This window comes from Lycorma delicatula, chromosome 5, assembly GCF_047948215.1.
Source record: "Lycorma delicatula isolate Av1 chromosome 5, ASM4794821v1, whole genome shotgun sequence".
NCBI lineage: Eukaryota > Metazoa > Arthropoda > Insecta > Hemiptera > Fulgoridae > Lycorma > Lycorma delicatula.
Window position 1 is genome coordinate 108,744,475 of NC_134459.1, and position 18,896 is coordinate 108,763,370.

General features: G+C 29.6%; 2 protein-coding genes across 4 annotated transcripts in view; one reads left to right on the plus strand and one right to left on the minus strand.

The window, feature by feature from the left end:
• LOC142325723 (serine protease snk-like) overlaps nt 1–7,984 on the plus strand; it is a 31,829-nt gene extending 23,845 nt beyond the window's left edge. Inside the window, exons 4-5 of the mRNA XM_075367755.1 lie at nt 805–971; nt 7,820–7,984. Coding sequence (XP_075223870.1) covers nt 805–971; nt 7,820–7,984 — 332 coding nt within the window. The remainder of the gene's footprint in view (nt 1–804; nt 972–7,819) is intronic.
• A 5,316-nt stretch (nt 7,985–13,300) lies between these two features.
• Nucleotides 13,301–18,896, minus strand: part of mRRF2 (mitochondrial ribosome recycling factor 2) — a 49,398-nt gene continuing 43,802 nt past the window's right edge. The window contains exons 13-14 of one of the 3 annotated variants that reach the window (XM_075366846.1): nt 14,832–14,978; nt 13,301–13,694 (exon numbers count right to left, since the gene is read on the minus strand). In XM_075366846.1, coding sequence (XP_075222961.1) covers nt 13,533–13,694; nt 14,832–14,978 — 309 coding nt within the window. In that variant the 3' untranslated portion in view covers nt 13,301–13,532. Of the gene's footprint in view, nt 13,695–14,820; nt 14,979–18,896 lie in introns of all 3 variants that reach the window. The other 2 variants (XM_075366845.1, XM_075366847.1) reach the window with 2 other exon arrangements.

Here is an 18,896-nt window from a genome sequence, read left to right on the forward strand (position 1 = left end):
TGCAACTAGATGTTACAACAGTCCTAAATCCAAAATTTCAACAACCTACGACTAATTGTTTTTGAGTTATACGAGATATGTACATGTGTAAGTACAGATATCATGTTGAAACTAGTCAAAATGGATATTTCCAATGAAATCTGAAATTTTTCGCATTCACAATACTTCCTTTAATTGGTACAAAGAATTAATAAATAAAAAACATCTCATCACAGATACTTGTAAAACATTGGCGTGCAGAGGGAATATTTTCTATTTTCTGCAAAGGCAATATTATAGAGAATAAAAGTTGGTTTCATATCAGGTTTCAGAATGACAGCATCTGCATTTGCTAAAAAAAAAACAAAAAAAAAAAAACATCTGGGAAATAGATAGATGCCACTGAGTTTCTGTAATCTAATATAAGTGCATCATTATAATGCATCTCCTATGGATCAATCTGAGAAATTCAATTGAAAGTTCTTTCCCATATAACCATTACAATAATTTGGCACCTCTTTGATTATCAGAAGGATGAAATATAATGTGAACTAAATGACAATGCAACAGCAATCCAGCAAGTTGGATGATTTTTTTTTAAGAAACTGTTATCATTCGGGGAATCTTAAATTTTCAGAATGAGAAGAAAAAAGTGTACAAAAATATAGACTAAATTAAAAAATAAATAAAGTGGGTAATGCAGATTTAAGTAAAGTTTAGCTATTATATATTTGTTTGGTCGTAGTAAGTGTTAATTTCAAATATTTTGATACTTGGATAATTTTACTGATAAAAATGTATAAAGGCATATCATTTATCTTTCAGATAATTCTAATAATAATGATGTACTCCTGAAAGTTACACTTGAAATAACACCAAAAGAAGATTGTTTAGACGCATATAGAAATGAAAGTAAAAGAGCACTTCCACAAGGAATACACAGTTCAATGATATGTGCTGGTGCTCCAGAAGGAGGAAAAGATACATGTGAGGTATAGTGTGAAATTTACTACTATTACCCCGTACCCACTGAAAAACCACTGCTACACATGTTCCTTAAAATTATACAAATTTGAAATGATTTTAAAAATGAATTTCAATTTTCTTCCTTCTGTAGCAATCATCATCATAATCCCAAACTGAAATGGTTATCGATCTGTTTAGTTTCTCAATCTTTTAAGGGATTTTTCATCTTCTGTGACATCAGAAAGCTCATAAATACAAACTGTTTTCCTTTTGGCTAATGGTCTATCCAATATCCTCTATAAAATAGTTTATCCTGCACAGAAAATATCTAAGTTCTATATCAGCATCTAGTATTACCAAAGTATGATTAGAGCACCCACAAATCTTTATGAAAAGGACAAACTTAGTAGTCTAAAATAACACTTTCAACATGATTTTTATTTCACAAGTACCAATAGGTGTGCTTATGCAGTTTTTTATCCTGTTTTCAAATATGTATTCGGAATTTCTCCATCACCCACAGTTTTTTGGTTATTTTAATTTTTTAAATTATTTTAAAATGTTTTTTCATTCATTGTCAAGTAAAAGCAACTAGATCATTGTAAATATGTTGGAACTAATTGAACTAACTCAAAGGGTAGCATTGCTACTGTTGTGCAGGTTCAGACGTGTATAGACATGTGCAAATGTGATCTAGTGTAGCACACATTCATCAGAACGATGCCAGTTGTGAGATAGTAGTGAATTAGTAAACATGTCATTGTGAGTGCTTTGTGTCAGAATTATTGTGTATTACATATTTACAACTTTATTTCTTTTAAGTAGTCATTAGTTACAAAATGCCTAGAGTTTGTTTAAATCATTCTAACAATTTTTTCTATGTATGTGATGAAGTGATGCTAAAGTCCCAAAGGCGAAACCGTACTCCATTAGTAAAAATGTGTTTAAAGTTTATTTTGGGTGTAAAGTTAGGGAACAAACCAGTGCCTGGGTCCCACATACCTGTTGTTTATCATGTTCTAGGCTTCTCACTGCATGGAAAAATGGCATATGCCACATGCCATTTGCTGTCCTTATGATCTGGAGGAAACCCAAAGATCATTCTTCTGCTTAACAAACATGAAAGGGATTACGTCAAAATCAAAACACACAGTAGTGTATTCTAACTTGCAATCTGCAATGAGACCAGTTCCACACTGCTAAGAATTATCCATACCAAGCCTCCAGAAAATGTGACATAAGATGAAAAAAGCTCACAGTTGGATGGAAGTAAGGAAGAAAAAGAAACAGATTCTGCTGATACAACTTTTGAACAAAGCAGTTCATCTGAGCCTCATTTACTGACTCAGGAAAATCTTAATGATCTCCTACGAGATTTATAGTTATCCAAAAAACAGTCTGAAATGCTTGCTTCCTAGCTAAAAGGATGGAATCTTCTTCAAAAGAATAAAAAGGTATGTACTTATTGTAATCGTCATTCTGAATTTAAAGACTATTTTTCTGAAGAAAATGGATTAGTGTTTTGTAATGACATTTCTTCTCTTTGTAATGAACGTAACCCAAGAGAATGGCGCTTGTTCATTGATTCCTCTAAAGTTAGTTTAAAATCTGTGCTTCTGCATAATGGCAATAAATTCCCATCAGTACCTGTGGCTTACTCTGCTAGTGTGAAAGAAAACCCTCAATATGCAGTATTGAATGAAATATTTCTGGTGATTTGAAGGCAATTGCAGTTATTCTTGGTCTGCAGCTTGGTTACACAAAGTACTATTGATTTTTGTGTGAATGGGATACTAGGGACAGAAAAAACCATTTCATTATAAAAGAATGGCCTAAACATGAATCACTCATTCCTGAACACAAAAATGTGAAACATGACCCATTGTGTAATCTTAAAAATGTGTATCTAACTCAGATACATATCAAACTAAGATTAATGAAGAATTTTGTCAAGGCCATACTTCTGGTTTCATGTACTTAAAACAGAAGTTTCCTATAATAAGTGATGCAAAAATTAAAGAAGGAATAGGTATGGATCCACAAATACGATCACTAATGCATGATGAAAGGTTTGAGGAAATATTGAATCCACTGGAGAAAGCAGCTTGGCAAGCATTAAAAAATGTTAGAGTGTTTTGGAAAATCAAAAGGTGGAAAATTACCATGATGTCAACAATCTTATAACATCTTATAAAAATTTGAGTTGTAACATGCCTTAAAAGTACACTTCCTGCACTTGCACCTAGATTTCTTCTCGGAAAATCTTGGCATAGTGAGCGATGAGCACGAGAACATTTTCATCAGGAGATTTCAGCTGTGGAAAAGAGGTATCAAGGCAAATGAAATCCTAATATGCTGCCAGATTATTGTTGGACCATAAAGAAAAAATATCAGAAAATCATCATTTCTTACTTTCTAGGTGAATCAAATGTTTGAATACTGTGTAGTTAAGACTGCAGAAAGGATTAAAATGTTTGAAAATATAAATCCCTGTCTCTTGAAAACCTTGGATGATGGGGAAAAACCAATATAATATTTAAATTCAGGAGAAAAAATATCAGAATCACATATTTTTCTTCCAGAGACAAAAAAAAATTGTTTTTTGTTCCCTGGTGTAATAGTAGTCAAACTATCAATATAAATAGAAAACGTATCAACAGTACTAAATTTTACATTCCACTACACTTCTGTGCATCTTATAAAAGGAATAGGATATTCTTGTACTTTAAACATTTATAAATTAATTACACTGATAGACATAAAAAATTTTTTAATGTTTCTCTAAGTGTGATACAATTTCTTGAATTGCTTTTTGCGTACATTACAGATCTGTAAATATTTCTATCACCTTTACTTTTAAATAAATTACGCTCCAAAAAAATTAAGGGAAATTATACTTAAATTCTGTAAAATTTATAAATTTGCTTAGCCATATCTGAATTAGAAAGATTTCGCTGTTTTTCTTTTATAAATAGCCTCAAGCACATCCTGAATTAATGTCCAACAGTAATCAGCCAGCATTAGTATTCCATTTCCCTTTATAGCGGCTTTCTATCACCGAAATGTCTTGGTGGAAACTTCACCGTGTTCGTCACTTACGTCTTCGAGTTTGTCCGGCAAAAAATCCAGTTATGAGTGTAGGAAATGTATTTTCAAAGACATATTACATCCCATAGCTCTGTATGAAGTAAGAAGTTGATAAACAATATCATGGTAATTGTTGGATTTTTGTTTGCCGAGAAAAGTTTTGCAAACATCTTTAAATGAAGCCCAAGCTGCCTTTCTACATTATTTAACATTGAGTTAAATACATCATCTTTAACTCTCTTATTTGAGAACCAACAAATATTCCTTCTTTAACTTTTCCTTTGCTTACATTTGAAAATTTCTGCCTGATGTACAAAAATCTGTACTATCCTTCTTCATTGCTTTTACAAAATGTTTCATTAGTCCTAGCTTGATATGGAGAGGGAGTAACAATATCATGAATAATATTTTTCCCATTTGGAGTAAGTTGTCTCGTTTCTTCCACTCTTTGGTAACATAATGCTTATCCCTAGCTCAGCTGTCCTATTCACAAAGAAAACAAATGAACTTAGTATAGCCTAACTGCATGCCTAACAAAACAGCTATACCTTTCAAATCATCACATATGTTCCAACTATGTTTTTATAATTTATTTTTTCGAGAACGTCTTTCATCACATCATATGTCTCTTTCAAATTAATACTGTAAGTGATTGGTATCGAAGGATATTTATTACTGTAGTGTAGTAGAACCACTTTTAAATTATACTTGGACAAATCTATGAACTTGTCCTAAGTGCATATTTGAGCAATATTTGTGCAATAAACCAAATTATTTTCATCAATAAAGTACTGAGAAAGTTCTTTTTGTCGGTTTCGAAAGCCCAAAATTTTTGTATTTTTTTGAAGTAAATTTCAACCTTGCAGTCTTGATTCTAACAATTCAGCTTGATTTTTTTTGATAAACTTAAATCCCTAACAAAGTCATTTAATTCACCTTGTGATATAAGATGTGGATTATTGGAAGATAATTCAAAATCAAAATCATTGTTGTCTTCTTCAGTATGCCTGATTCTTCATCCCTACTTTCAAAACACACATTCACAGGTGGCTCAGGAACTGGAATAATTTCACTGTGAGGTACAGGCCTGATTGCAATGAAGGATATTTTACAGTATGTTTAGATTTTTTAGAAATTCCAGAATCATTTGTTAAACAAAAATAACAATTTACATGAACCTTTGGTTCACGCCAAACCATAGGTACACCAAATGGCAAGCAAAGCCTTCCGTGTACCTTTCAGCCATCCTCTTAAATACAGAACAATTACTGCATACTATATGTTATGCCCATGTCTTATCCTAATCACCAATTTTACACTGAAATTACAAATGATATGCTTTTTTAATTAAAGGTATAATGTTTTTTCTATTTGATTTTACGGTAAACTCACCACCTACATAACAAAAGGCATGCACATCATTTACACAATTTCGAGGCATTGTGACACTGCACTGTTAACAAACGTGACAGCAATAAAACTGAACAAAATTAATTCATTCCTAAATCCAGTGCTTAATACAAATAACACAGCTGTTTTCAGCTACGTGTTTTGACTTACACAGACATGATTAATCTTGTCCATGAAGGCTCACTCTTCAGTATTAGATATAATGTCATATGATGTGACTGTGATATGATTTAATTCTTTATCTATTATTGTTTATTTATAACTTATAAATTATGTTAACAATAAAAAATGAGCTAACAAAATACAACATAGGAGCTTAAAATGCTATATGTTGAAAAATGAAAAAATCCTTTAATTAAAATTTTTTATTTTTTAAAAAATGGTGGGTGTAGAAGGATTCTGAATTTATATTCATTTTCAGCATCAAAAAAAAATTAAAATTATGTATTGCATGTTAGGAAACAAAATTATGTTTATCAGTGTAAAATAGCATAGAAAAATGTTTGATATCTGCTTCAAACTACTCGAACAGCTAACAAAAAAACTTGAAGATCTGTAATCACTACTGTTAATATAATTGTTTCCATAGACTATTAGCTACAAGAGAATTACCAGCTGTTTTCATTTCTTTTTCTGTTTTACTTGAAAGAGAAACATCATTGTCAGTTATTATTTACTCTGCAGGCAAATCTGAAAGAAAATATTTAATAAAGACTAATAGAAAGACCTTACCTTTAACTCCAGTTACTAAAGAAAGGTAACTCCAGTAATTTTGAATATAATATTAATATGAAACACAAATATTTTATTGCACTTTTTTCAAATAATGTAACCCTTCCATCATCTAATGAATTTTTAACTTGGGAGAAGTTTAAAAAGGTTAGCTTAAAAATGCTTAGCTATATCAATATGAGATTAAGATAACCATATTTCAGCAATATAACTCATAGTGTGAAGCCACATTCCTACAATGTAAGACTGAACTTTAAGAGATAGGCTGATAAAATATGAATGATTTGGGGATTAGCAATTCATTTATCACTTACAACTCATATTCAAATTATTTTCGAAAAATTTTAATAATGAAAAATCTCAAACAAATCAGTTGTTCCTGTATTAATATTCCACCTGTGCCAAAACCAATATTTTGCCTATTTAAAATTTATGTAGTTTTTCTCACAATGATTGCTGAATTATCACTGTTCAAAACATAATTAAATTGGCATTGGTTAGTTGCCATCTTTAATAATTTTAGATGATAGGTAATACTAAAGAATGTTTGGTAGTTATTAAATAATACTTAAATGTACTTGAATTTTCTACATCCCCAACTACTTTAATACTCATATGCATATATATGATTTTTTCTTCAATAAGTATATTTTTCAATAAGACGTTTATTTTATTCTACAATGATTTTATTATTTTTATCATCTACACATTTTTGCATTACTACCATTTTCACATAAATACAGTTTTATATGATAATATGAAATATAAACAATTTTTCTTTTTATAACATTTCTGTATTTTGTGATAGTACTATGATCAAGATTTTCCCATATTTGTCTTAGATTATTTCAGGGAATTTCTGAAGCAATTTCTTTTATTTCTCTACATTAACAAACTTTACATGTTTATTTATTTATTTGAATAAAATATTTGCATTTGAATTGCCATTAAGTAAATAATTTTGTCAGTATTTTATCAAAAACCTATTTTTTTATTCAAGGCAAATTAATCACATACATAACTAAGTGGCAGAGGAAAACCGGTAAGAGATAATATGAGCTAAATTAAATGATCTACAAACCTCACAAGTCATTTAAGAAATTATTATTTCTTTTCTCTAACCCTTTTCCTTATTCATGATTCCTTCATCTCTGGCTAAGTATCACAGGAATTAAGTAAGCTACAGAGGTAGCTCTGTCTTAGAACTAATGGATGGAAGAATAGTAGTCTGTAAAGCTGGTGTTTTTTGGAAAAGAATTTACGGATGGGCTTGTTCAGATACTTTATTCCAATCCAGAGACCAAACAAAAACTCAATTAGTAGGTCTGATATGCCTATCAGTAAAACAGGCACTCATATTTTTAACAAAAAATTAATAATCAGTATGATATCTTGCACCAAAACTGGGGAAAAGTCTGCTATTGAAGAATATTTTCTGTAGACAAATTACATTTATTGAAACTTAAACGTGCTATTTAATTTAAATAAAAGTAAAAATTTTTAACTCAACTGAAACGGATGGAAGTAGAACAACTCAATAGAAGTTCAGTACCTTTAAACAGCTTTTATATAAGTACATTTATAGAATACCTAACCATATTGTTCACGGCAATTAATTTTGATTAATGTTCTGATATAATTACAGGGAGATTCAGGAGGACCACTAACAATTGGTTTGAAGGAACCACGATGTATGTATAGTATTATTGGCATCACCTCTTTTGGGAAATTTTGCGGATTTGCTACTCCAGCAGTATATACAAGAGTGTCTTACTTTATACCTTGGATTCTAAAAGAAATAACAAATTAAATTTTTTAATAAAAATTAACAGCTTTATTTATTAAAATACCAGAATAACTTTTTAAAAAAATTAAGCAAGCTCCCAGCATCTCTGAGAACTTTATACACTAATTTTTACTACACAAAACAGAATAAAAGTATGAACTTCTACATAAATAGATACAAAAACACAATTAAAAATAAAATAATTTGTTTTAAATAAAACATCTTCTAAACAGGTATATTTGAGATCACTAGTAAAAAAGAATTTATATTTCAGTATATATATATATATATATATATATATATATATATTAATTTTTTATTGATGCTGCTCATCACTAAAAAAGATCTAACTTAAAATCATCTTAAACTTATTAAAATAAAAACAACCATATATATATATATATATATATATACATATATATATATATATATATATATATATATATATATATATATATTGATTATTTACTTATTTAAAAAAAATTAAATTAAAAGTTTCTAAATAAAAAATTTCATAATGAACAAGAAGATAGGGAAGAGAGTAGAGTATTTCAAAATGCATAGCGATAGAATCATTGTAATAAGGATAAAATCAAAACCTAAACCGACAACGATTGTTAACGTCTATATGCCTACAAGCGCCCATGATGATGATGAGGTACTGTGTGTATACGAAGAGATTGATGAAGCAATTAAACACGTAGAAGGAGATGAAAATTTAATAATAGTTGGAGATTGGAATGCAAGCATTGGAAAAGGCAAGGAAGGAAATATAGTGGGTGAATACGGGCTGGGCAAAAGGAATGAAAGAGGGGACCGACTTATAGAGTTTTGCACGAAGTATAATTTAGTAATTGCCAACACCCAATTTAAAAATCATAATAGAAGAATATACACTTGGAAAAAGCCAGGTGATACTGCAAGGTACCAGATAGATTATATCATGGTTAAGCAAAGATTTAGAAATCAACTCGTTGACTGCAAAACTTACCCTGGAGCAGACATTGAGAGCGACCGCAATTTGGTGATAATGAAATGTAGATTGGGGTTTAAAAACCTGAAGAAAAGGTGTCAGATGAATCGGAGGAATTTAGAGAGGCTTGAGGAAGAGGAGGTAAAGAAGATTTTTGAGGAGGAGATCGCAAGAGGTCTGAGTAAAAAAGATAAGGTAGAAAATGTAGAAGAAGAATGGGAGAATGTTAAAAAGGAAATTCTTAAATCAGCAGAAGCAAACTTAGGCGGAATAAAGAGAACTGGTAGAAAACCTTGGGTTTCAGACGATATATTGCAGCTGACGGATGAACGTAGAAAATATAAGAATGCTAGTGATGAAGAAAGTAAAAGGAACTATCGGCAATTAAGAAATGCTATAAACAGGAAGTGCAAACTGGCGAAAGAAGAGTGGATTAAAGAAAAGTGTTTTGAGAAGTGGAAAGAGAAATGAACATTGGTAAAATAGACGGAGCATACAGGAAAGTTAAGGAAAATTTTGGGGTACATAAATTAAAATCTAATAATGTGTTAGACAAAAATGGTACACCAATATATAATACGAAAGGTAAAGTCGATAGATGGATGGAATATATTGAAGAGTTATACGGAGGAAATGAATTAGAAAATGGTGTTATAGAGGAAGAAGAGGAAGTTGAGGAGGATGAAATGGGAGAAACAGTACTGAGATCTGAATTTAAGAGAGCATTAAAAGATTTAAATGGCAGAAAGGCTCCTGGAATAGACGGAATACCTGTAGAATTACTGCGCAGTACAGGTGAGGAAGCGATTGATAGATTATACAAACTGGGGTGTAATATTTATGAAAAAGGGGAATTTCCGTCAGACTTCAAAAAAAGTGTTATAGTCATGATACCAAAGAAAGCAGGGGCAGATAAATGTGAAGAATACAGAACAATTAGTTTAACTAGTTATGCATCAAAAATCTTAACTAGAATTCTATACAGAAGAATTGAGAGGAGAGTGGAAGAAGTGTTAGTAGAAGACCAATTTGGTTTCAGGAAAAGTATAGGGACAAGGGAAGCAATTTTAGGGCTCAGATTAATAGTAGAAGGAAGATTAAAGAAAAACAAACCAACATACTTGGCGTTTATAGACCTAGAAAAGGCATTCGATAACGTAGACTGGAATAAAATGTTCAGCATTTTAAAAAAGTTAGGGTTCAAATACAGAGATAGAAGAACAATTGCTAACATGTACAGCAACCAAACACCAACAGTAACAATTGAAGAACATAAGAAAGAAGCCGTAATAAGAAAGGGAGTCCGACAAGGATGTTTCCTATCTCCGTTACTTTTTAATCTTTACATGGATCTAGCAGTTAATGATGTTAAAGAACAATTTAGATTCGGAGTAACAGTACAAGGTGAAAAGATAAAGATTTTACGATTTGCTGATGATATATAGTAATTCTAGCTGAGAATAAAATGGATTTAGAAGAAACAATGAATGGCATAGATGAAGTCCTACGCAAGAACTATCGCATGAAAATAAACAAGAAGAAAACAAAAGTAATGAAATGTAGTAGAAATAACAAAGATGGACCACTGAATGTGAAAATAGGAGGAGAAAAGATTATGGAGGTAGAAGAATTTTGTTATTTGGGAAGTAAAATTACTAAACATGGACGAAGCAGGAGCGATATAAAATGCAGAATAGCACAAGCGAAACGAGCCTTCAGTAAGAAATATAATTTGTTTACATCAAAAATTAATTTAAACGGCAGGAAAAGATTTTTGAAAGTATATGTTTGGAGTGTCGCTTTATATGGAAGTGAAACTTGAACAATCGGAGTATCTGAGAAGAAAAGATTAGAAGCTTTTGAAATGTGGTGCTATAGGAGAATGTTAAAAATCAGATGGGTGGATAAAGTGACAAATGAAGAGGTATTGCGACAAATAGATGAAGAAAGAAGCATTTGGAAAAATATAGTTAAAAGAAGAGACAGATTTATAGGCTACATACTAAGGCATCCTGGAATAGTCGCTTTAATATTGGAAGGACAGGTAAAAGGAAAAAATTGTGTAGGCAGGCCACGTTTGGAATATGTAAAACAAATTGTTAGGGATGTAGGATGTAGAGGGTATACTGAAATGAAACGACTAGCACTAGATAGGGAATCTTGGAGAGCTGCATCAAACCAGTCAAATGACTGAAGACAAAAAAAAAATATATAAAAAATACAATTTCCAAATTCATTTAAGCAATATAACATTATAAAACTACACCTAACAAAACTGAAAATTTTCCACATAGACAGCAAAAAAAAATAAAAAAGCCAGTAATAATTGAAACTGTCTATAAAAAAGGATGACTAACTTTTAGTAGTTAATACCACTTAAAATATTAAAAAAAACAAAACAAAACGGTTGGAGTGAAATTTAAAAATTATAAAATAAAATAATTCTAGCCATATATAAGTTTAATTAATATTCTGTTGATCAGTACGACAAAATCTATTGTTTCAAAATAAAAAAAAATATTAATCACATTCAAACTATGTAAAAGTGTTGTTTTTCCTAAGATCTTTTTGGAATTAATTATGTTCCTCCCTCATCAGTGGAGACAGAGTCTCCACGTTCCTCCCTCATCATAGACAGAGGTGGCTCATCATTTGGCAGAGGTGGCTCTCACGTACTACAAACAAAACCCATTCAATTTCCTACCCTGTACAGCTATGAAACTGTGAACACTGAATGCTGCCATTAATTTTATCATGAGCATCAACCACCCATAAAATGCAAGGTAGCACTGTAGATTATACAGTTGTTTATCTGGGTCCAAAGCTCTTTGCTGAAGGTCAAGTGTATGTCAGTCTTGGCTAAGTTAGATCTCTTGATAGACTTAGGATCGAAGAATTGGACAACTCCAAATTAACAGGAAGAAAAACTTGCAATAATGATGCATTATCAGAGACTGATCGAATGAGAAATCTTTTATAAAAACTCATAAAAACGTTTGTCAAAAATTGTGATAGTTAATTAAGAAGTAAATGAAATAAAAACCTTAGTTTGCAAAAACTTCACTATTTTGTTACTTTGTATAGTAAATGTTTGATTGAAAATTTGTTTGATATTTTATAAATATATTAGAAATTTCAATATATGATGTTATCTTTTGAAATCCAAATTAACCTACTAATTAAACTTATGCAGTGTATGATAATAATTTGATTAAAGTATGACTAAAAAGTATAAACCAAGTTTTTAAAATTTTTTTAATATTATTGAGGTATACAATTAGTGAATTAATAGACCTATTTGTCAGAATCAGAACATATTGTTTATAAATGACATTACAGCAATGGTATTCTTGTCTAAGCAAAATGCACGATGGCAAGAATATGATCTGTTGAATATAGCAACAGAATATAGATAAATAAGGAAAAGATAGAATTTTTCTTATGCATTTTAGCCTGTAGTAAAAAACTTATTTTTAAAAAGGTGGATTAATTCCGAGAAAGATTTCCATTCATACCTACTATAACATACTAAGACAAGATGAAATATAATATGAATTTTAATAAAATCTTTCTGAGTTGTTTGGAAAATAAATGTTTTCAAAAAGACTTTTAACTAACCGAGGCTACTAAACACACTAATGAGATAGTAATTACCTAAAGAGACAGCAAAAGTAAAGTTCTCTACCAGCAAGCCCAATTACTGAATTTTATAGAGGATCTTTTTAACCCGAATTAGTTATTACGGATAAAGATAAGTTATTAGTATTATATTATTTTAAAGATAAAATAACATTAAATATATTAGTCTTGAATAAATATAATCTCTTGTATTATTATTTAATTGTATTTGTAAATGTAATACCATGCTGTGAGAAATGAGATAATAAAAAATTAAAAGTAAAACATAAAAATTCTGTTTTTAGAATCAAACTGAAAATTATAGCTCTGCAAATATAAAAAGAAATATGCATTTTACATAGCATATTTTTATGGTAACATACCCAAAATTTCAGAATTTTGAAAATATAAAAAATAAATTCTTACTATTACTTTAAGCATATAAATTTGTACTATTATCTGGTAAATAGGCTCAATTGTATTCATAAGTAATATCAAATTAATATATATACACATAGCGCAAATTGAGAGCAAATGATGAATCCATGGAATTGAAAAGTCTTTTACATAAAGCTAAGTGTACATTATACTTGTTATTTTGAAGTGTTCATAACTGGTTTTTTGTTAATAATTTTACATTTAAAACTGTTCAATTGTGACTAAAAATAAAAAGAATATTCCACAACATTGTGTTTTAATACTACTTGAAACAGAAATAAACAAGTTTACATTTTTCAAAAGCTGCATTTTTATTCGAATCATATTTGTAAAAAGCATTGACAGATACAGTTTCCAGAATTAATGTCATCTCTGAAATGTTTGCTTATTTCTGATAGCAGAAAAATTACATATTAGTAGTATGATGAGCTCCTAAGTCCAAATCAAAGTAAAGGTATTGGGAATTGAATAACCACATCAGAAATTCATTTATGTTTATAAATTTTATACACATATAATTTATATAGTTAAATACAAAAAAATTTAAATTCCACCAAGCTGTTGAACAATCTTGTCTAGCTGATACTGACTCACTTGCTGATATTTACAGAATTCCATTGTAAATGATCCAGTTCCAGAGGTAATAATTCTTAGATCTTTAGAATAACCAAGCAATTCAGAAAGAGGTACTAAAGCTGAAACTACCTGAAAATAATTAAACACAAAAATTAGACTTTAAAATTTTAATACAATAATAACAACATTATAATTCAATAATATAATTTATGTCAATTTTAACAAATTAAAAATTATGCTTAACTGGGAGCCAATCAGTAATTAATTCTGCCTGAATTGAATATAACTTCACAGATTTAAAGTGCCATCACAGTGAGGATTTCAAGTCTTTAAGGAATCTCTGCAGCTGTCCATATAATTTCGATCTGTAAATTTTCTCACTATTTTGAAAACTTCTCACTGATCTGTTCTCCAGGTTACAATATCATACTTCTTTTACTTTCTGAAGAAAATAAAATGCGTCAAGAGTTTGCTTTTTTCACATTCCCTATTAAAGAGGAAGTTCAGTTAGTAAGTCAGACAGTTAGCATGGGGTACACAAACAATTTTCTTTTCTACAATAATTCTGAATAATTTGATTTTCTAAACTGATGTTAGGTGGAGTTTGCATTTCTGTTCTAAATACAAGTTGACTTATATTTTAAGCGTTTACAACCAGGTAATTATTAATGTTTTAATAGCAAACTGGTCTGCTAAGCAAAAATTAACTGAAACTACAAACTAAAAAAAAAAAAAAAAAAACTCCAGTAATTTATCAAAAAAAAAAAACCATATGGATAAGTATAACAAAAGTTATCCATAAAAAAATACATTTCTGATGAACCTATAGCATAAGCTTTTATTTCAAAGATAATTCTCCTTTAATATTTTATGCACTGCACAAACTGAACTACTTTTCATGATTATTTTACACAGTATTTAAAGGCTATTATAAATAATAAATTTCTTAGAGAATAATAAAAGACTGTAATAAAAATAAACCTTGGTTTTTTTCAAAATACTTAAACATTATTCTGAAATTATGTAGAAGTGAATGCTATCACAGGGAAGGTTAAAATGACAATGCTAAGGGAAATGTGGTAACTTTTTTGTCGTATATCTAAAGAAAAATAATTAAAAAGAAGTCATAAATGTAATTTTTAATAGTATTTTTAGAATAAATCTGTGTAAAAAGAAAATAATCAACTAAATTGTCACCCTGTCAGAGTTACTTATTCAAAAAACATACTTAAATATTAAGTAAACTTATTCATACTTGAAACTAACTTTACTGTTTCCTCTCATTCCAATGTTTTCGACAGCAGCTCTACGAGAAGACAGATCTGACATAATGGCACTGAGACTCTCTTCATTACAAACAATTTCAAGAGACATAATAGGTTCTAGCAGCACTGTACCACCAATCTCAAAAATCTGATACATTAATAAAACAAAAATGATAACAAAAATATAAAATGAAAAAGATCAAAATTAAGAACAAGATTTTTGATAGTTTACCTTTTTTTTGTCTTCAGTCATTTGACTGGTTTGATGCAGCTCTCCAAGATTCCCTATCTAGTGCTAGTCGTTTCATTTCAGTATACCCTCTACATCATACATCCCTAACAATTTGTTTTACATATTCCAAACGTAGCCTGCCTATACAATTTTTCCTTTCTATCTGTCCTTCCAATATTAAAGCGACTATTCCAGGATGCCTTAGTATGTGGCCTATAAGTCTGTCTCTTCTTTTAACTATATTAATTTCCAAATGCTTCTTACTTCATCTATTTGCCGCAATACCTCTTCATTTGTCACTTTATCCACCCATCTGATTTTTAACATTCTCCTATAGCACCACATTTCAAAAGCTTCTAATCTTTTCTTCTCAGATACTCCGATTGTCCAAGTTTCACTTCCATATAAAGCGACACTCCAAACATACACTTTCAAAAATCTTTTCCTGACATTTAAATTAATTTTTGATGTAAACAAATTATATTTCTTACTGAAGGCTCGTTTCGCTTGTGCTATTCGGCATTTTATATCGCTCCTGCTTCGTCCATCTTTAGTAATTCTACTTCCCAAATAACAAATTTCTTCTACCTCCATAATCTTTTCTCCTCCTATTTTCACATTCAGTGGTCCATCTTTGTTATTTCTACTACATTTCATTACTTTTGTTTTGTTCTTGTTTATTTTCATGTGATAGTTCTTGCGTAGGACTTCATCTATGCCATTCATTGTTTCTTCTAAATCCATTTTATTCTCGGCTAGAATTACTATATATCATCAGCAAATCGTAACATCTTTATCTTTTCACCTTGTACTGTTACTCCGAATCTAAATTGTTCTTTAACATCATTAACTGCTAGATCCATGTAAAGATTAAAAAGTAACGGAGATAGGAAACATCCTTGTCGGACTCCCTTTCTTATTACGGCTTCTTTCTTATGTTCTTCAATTGTTACTGTTGGTGTTTGGTTGCTGTACATGTTAGCAATTGTTCTTCTATCTCTGTATTTGAACCCTAACTTTTTTAAAATGCTGAACATTTTATTCCAGTCTACGTTATCGAATGCCTTTTCTAGGTCTATAAACGCCAATTATATTGGTTTGTTTTTCTTTAATCTTCCTTCTACTATTAATCTGAGGCCTAAAATTGCTTCCCTTGTCCCTATACTTTTCCTGAAACCTAATTGGTCTTCTCCTAACACTTCCTCCACTCTCCTCTCAATTCTTCTGTATAGTTTACCTACATGCATGATTGTATTTTTTTATGACATCATCAAGATCAATACTCCATGGATAAACAAAATTTGGTCTGTGCGGCTTCAAAACATAATCCTCGGTTTATCTGGATCCATTCTTTAATTTAGTTTGTACTCTACATCTTACTTTATAAGTAACCACATAAGCTGATGATATAAGTAACCAGCAATAAATAAATGTAAAAGTTTTTTTTCTACAAAAATCACATTCAACAATTGCATGTACAGAAAAACTTATACATTAAAAGTTGCTTGGACAGTAAATATTTATAACAAAGTAAATAAATGTAAACTGTAATTATCTCATTTCATTTAGAATAGAAGATTTAATAAAAGAATAATCAATTATTCTTTATTCCATCAACTATTAACTCATTGTTCAGAATGGTGAGATATGGTTAAGTTTTTTAAATAAATTTTAAGAAAGGTTTTACTTAATGAACAAATGAAAACTGTGCTTTCAGAAAAAAAACTTTTAAAGCTACTACACAGCACTTTTGCTAATGGTATTGGATAATAATTCTAAAATATTTTAAGCATCTTTCAATATGTTTAGAAATTAATATTTTTTTAAATTAGATTAGCTTTCAAAAAGAAAAAAAATGAGAGAATTAGCCGATCAATAAATGTTTGTTATAATGATCTCCTCATTTAATAAAAATAGGTATTAGATGAGTTGCACACAGAAAAAGGATGCTTACTTTGGCCTATTCATCCCCTTGCAGTGGAACTGTATATTTTAATAACCTCTCTTGGTCAAAAATTACTTTTACCAATCATACATCTGATGACCGTATTTTTTTTTTAATGTAGTTTTAATGTGACAATTTAAGATTTAAAAAATATCCATTTTCTTATACTGCTTGACTTGTTTGGTAAATTTTTATTTAGGTTAAAATCTTAGCCAAAGATTTCTGTTACCATGTTTTTGCATCATGTTATGTGTAGTAATTGCTTTAAATTTCTTTATATTTGTTATTATTAACAATCAGCAATGTTATCAAACTAATTAGCTGAACATTTAGGTTAATTATGGTAGGCCCTAGAAAAACCATGGGATTTTAAAATTAGAAAAATCAAGTATAAAAGTAAATAGCCACAATCTACAGATTATTAAATTAACTAATAATATATAAAAAGGGGCAAGTACTAAAAAAAAAACCTGATGAAAATTGTAGAACAGTATGGGGTCTAGGTTTTATCATTTTCTGGCCTGTCAATTAACAATAACATTATAAATTTCAGAAAAAAATATAGTTACACATGTAACACAAGGAAACAATCATACAAATTACATTATGGGAAATTTTAGTCTCCTCTCTGTACACGCATAAGTATTAAAAAAAAACAACTAATTAAAAATTAAAAAATTTAAATATATATTACAATCTGGGTAATGGTAAGATTGTAATAAAAAATGTTTTTATAATATGGTTTTCCATATTTTAATGTAAAAGTATTAAAAGGCTTAAGAAATAATTAAAAAATCACAGGAAATATGCTTACAAAAAATTGTACACTGACAAATTTGTTACTTTTATCACAGGTCTGCAATGGTAACATTTTCTAGAATCTATCTGTGATTTCAAGTTTTTTGGCACTAAAAATGGGAAAAATATTTAAAAAATTTCATCAAGTAAGGTTTTTCATAACTTGTTTTTGTTCTTTCTATAGATGTCAGCTTATTATAAAAGATCATTTTGTAAAACTGTTGTTAAAATAAACAATCATAATTTTTCATATATATAAAAATGAGTTGATATTCTGAATAAAAATATAGTGGACTTTTTATAAAGAAGTTAAAGCAGTAATAAATCTAACATAGCAGTATGTACAGCCACTTTTGTGTTACTACATGTCTGATCACTTTCTTGTTACTGTGTGTCTGCCTCCCACCACCACCATCTGCTATTCTACACAAAAAATTAAGTTCAGTTTTTTTATTACAATAATGGCATGCATTTGTAACAATATAATAATAATGTTATAATGTTTTTAATAATACTTTTTTAATACATATATCTTTTTTTAAGTACTTGTATTTTCCAAGTAACTAACTATACTTATGTTTTACAAGTTTTTATTAAATTAAATTCCAATAGCGTCAAGAGTTGTATCAATATGCCTGACCTGTTTTGCTATATTTATGGAAACTATCAAAAACAACAGAGACATTACAGAATTCATAAAAAAAAAGTATATCCTACATACTTTGGTGTGAAATTAGGGGACCAAGATAATCTGCGGTCCTCATAAGGTTTGTTCAATGTGTGTTGAAGAGCTTTGCCAGTCGCAAAGAAAAAAACAGTTTTTCTGCTTTGGAAAGAACCAACCAATAATATGATGATTGTAATTTTTGTTCGTGTACAATACAGGAATTCAATTTAAAAAAATAGAAAGGATTTTTTACTCAAACCTTCGATCAGCAATATGTTCTGTACTTCATGAATCAGAAATACCTGTTCCTTCACCAAAAGATAAATCAGATTATATGTGATAAAGAAATAGTTTCACAGGCCTGTGCTAATGAACTAGATGATGAAAATGATGACTGTGATTCTGGAAGTGATGAATCAAAACT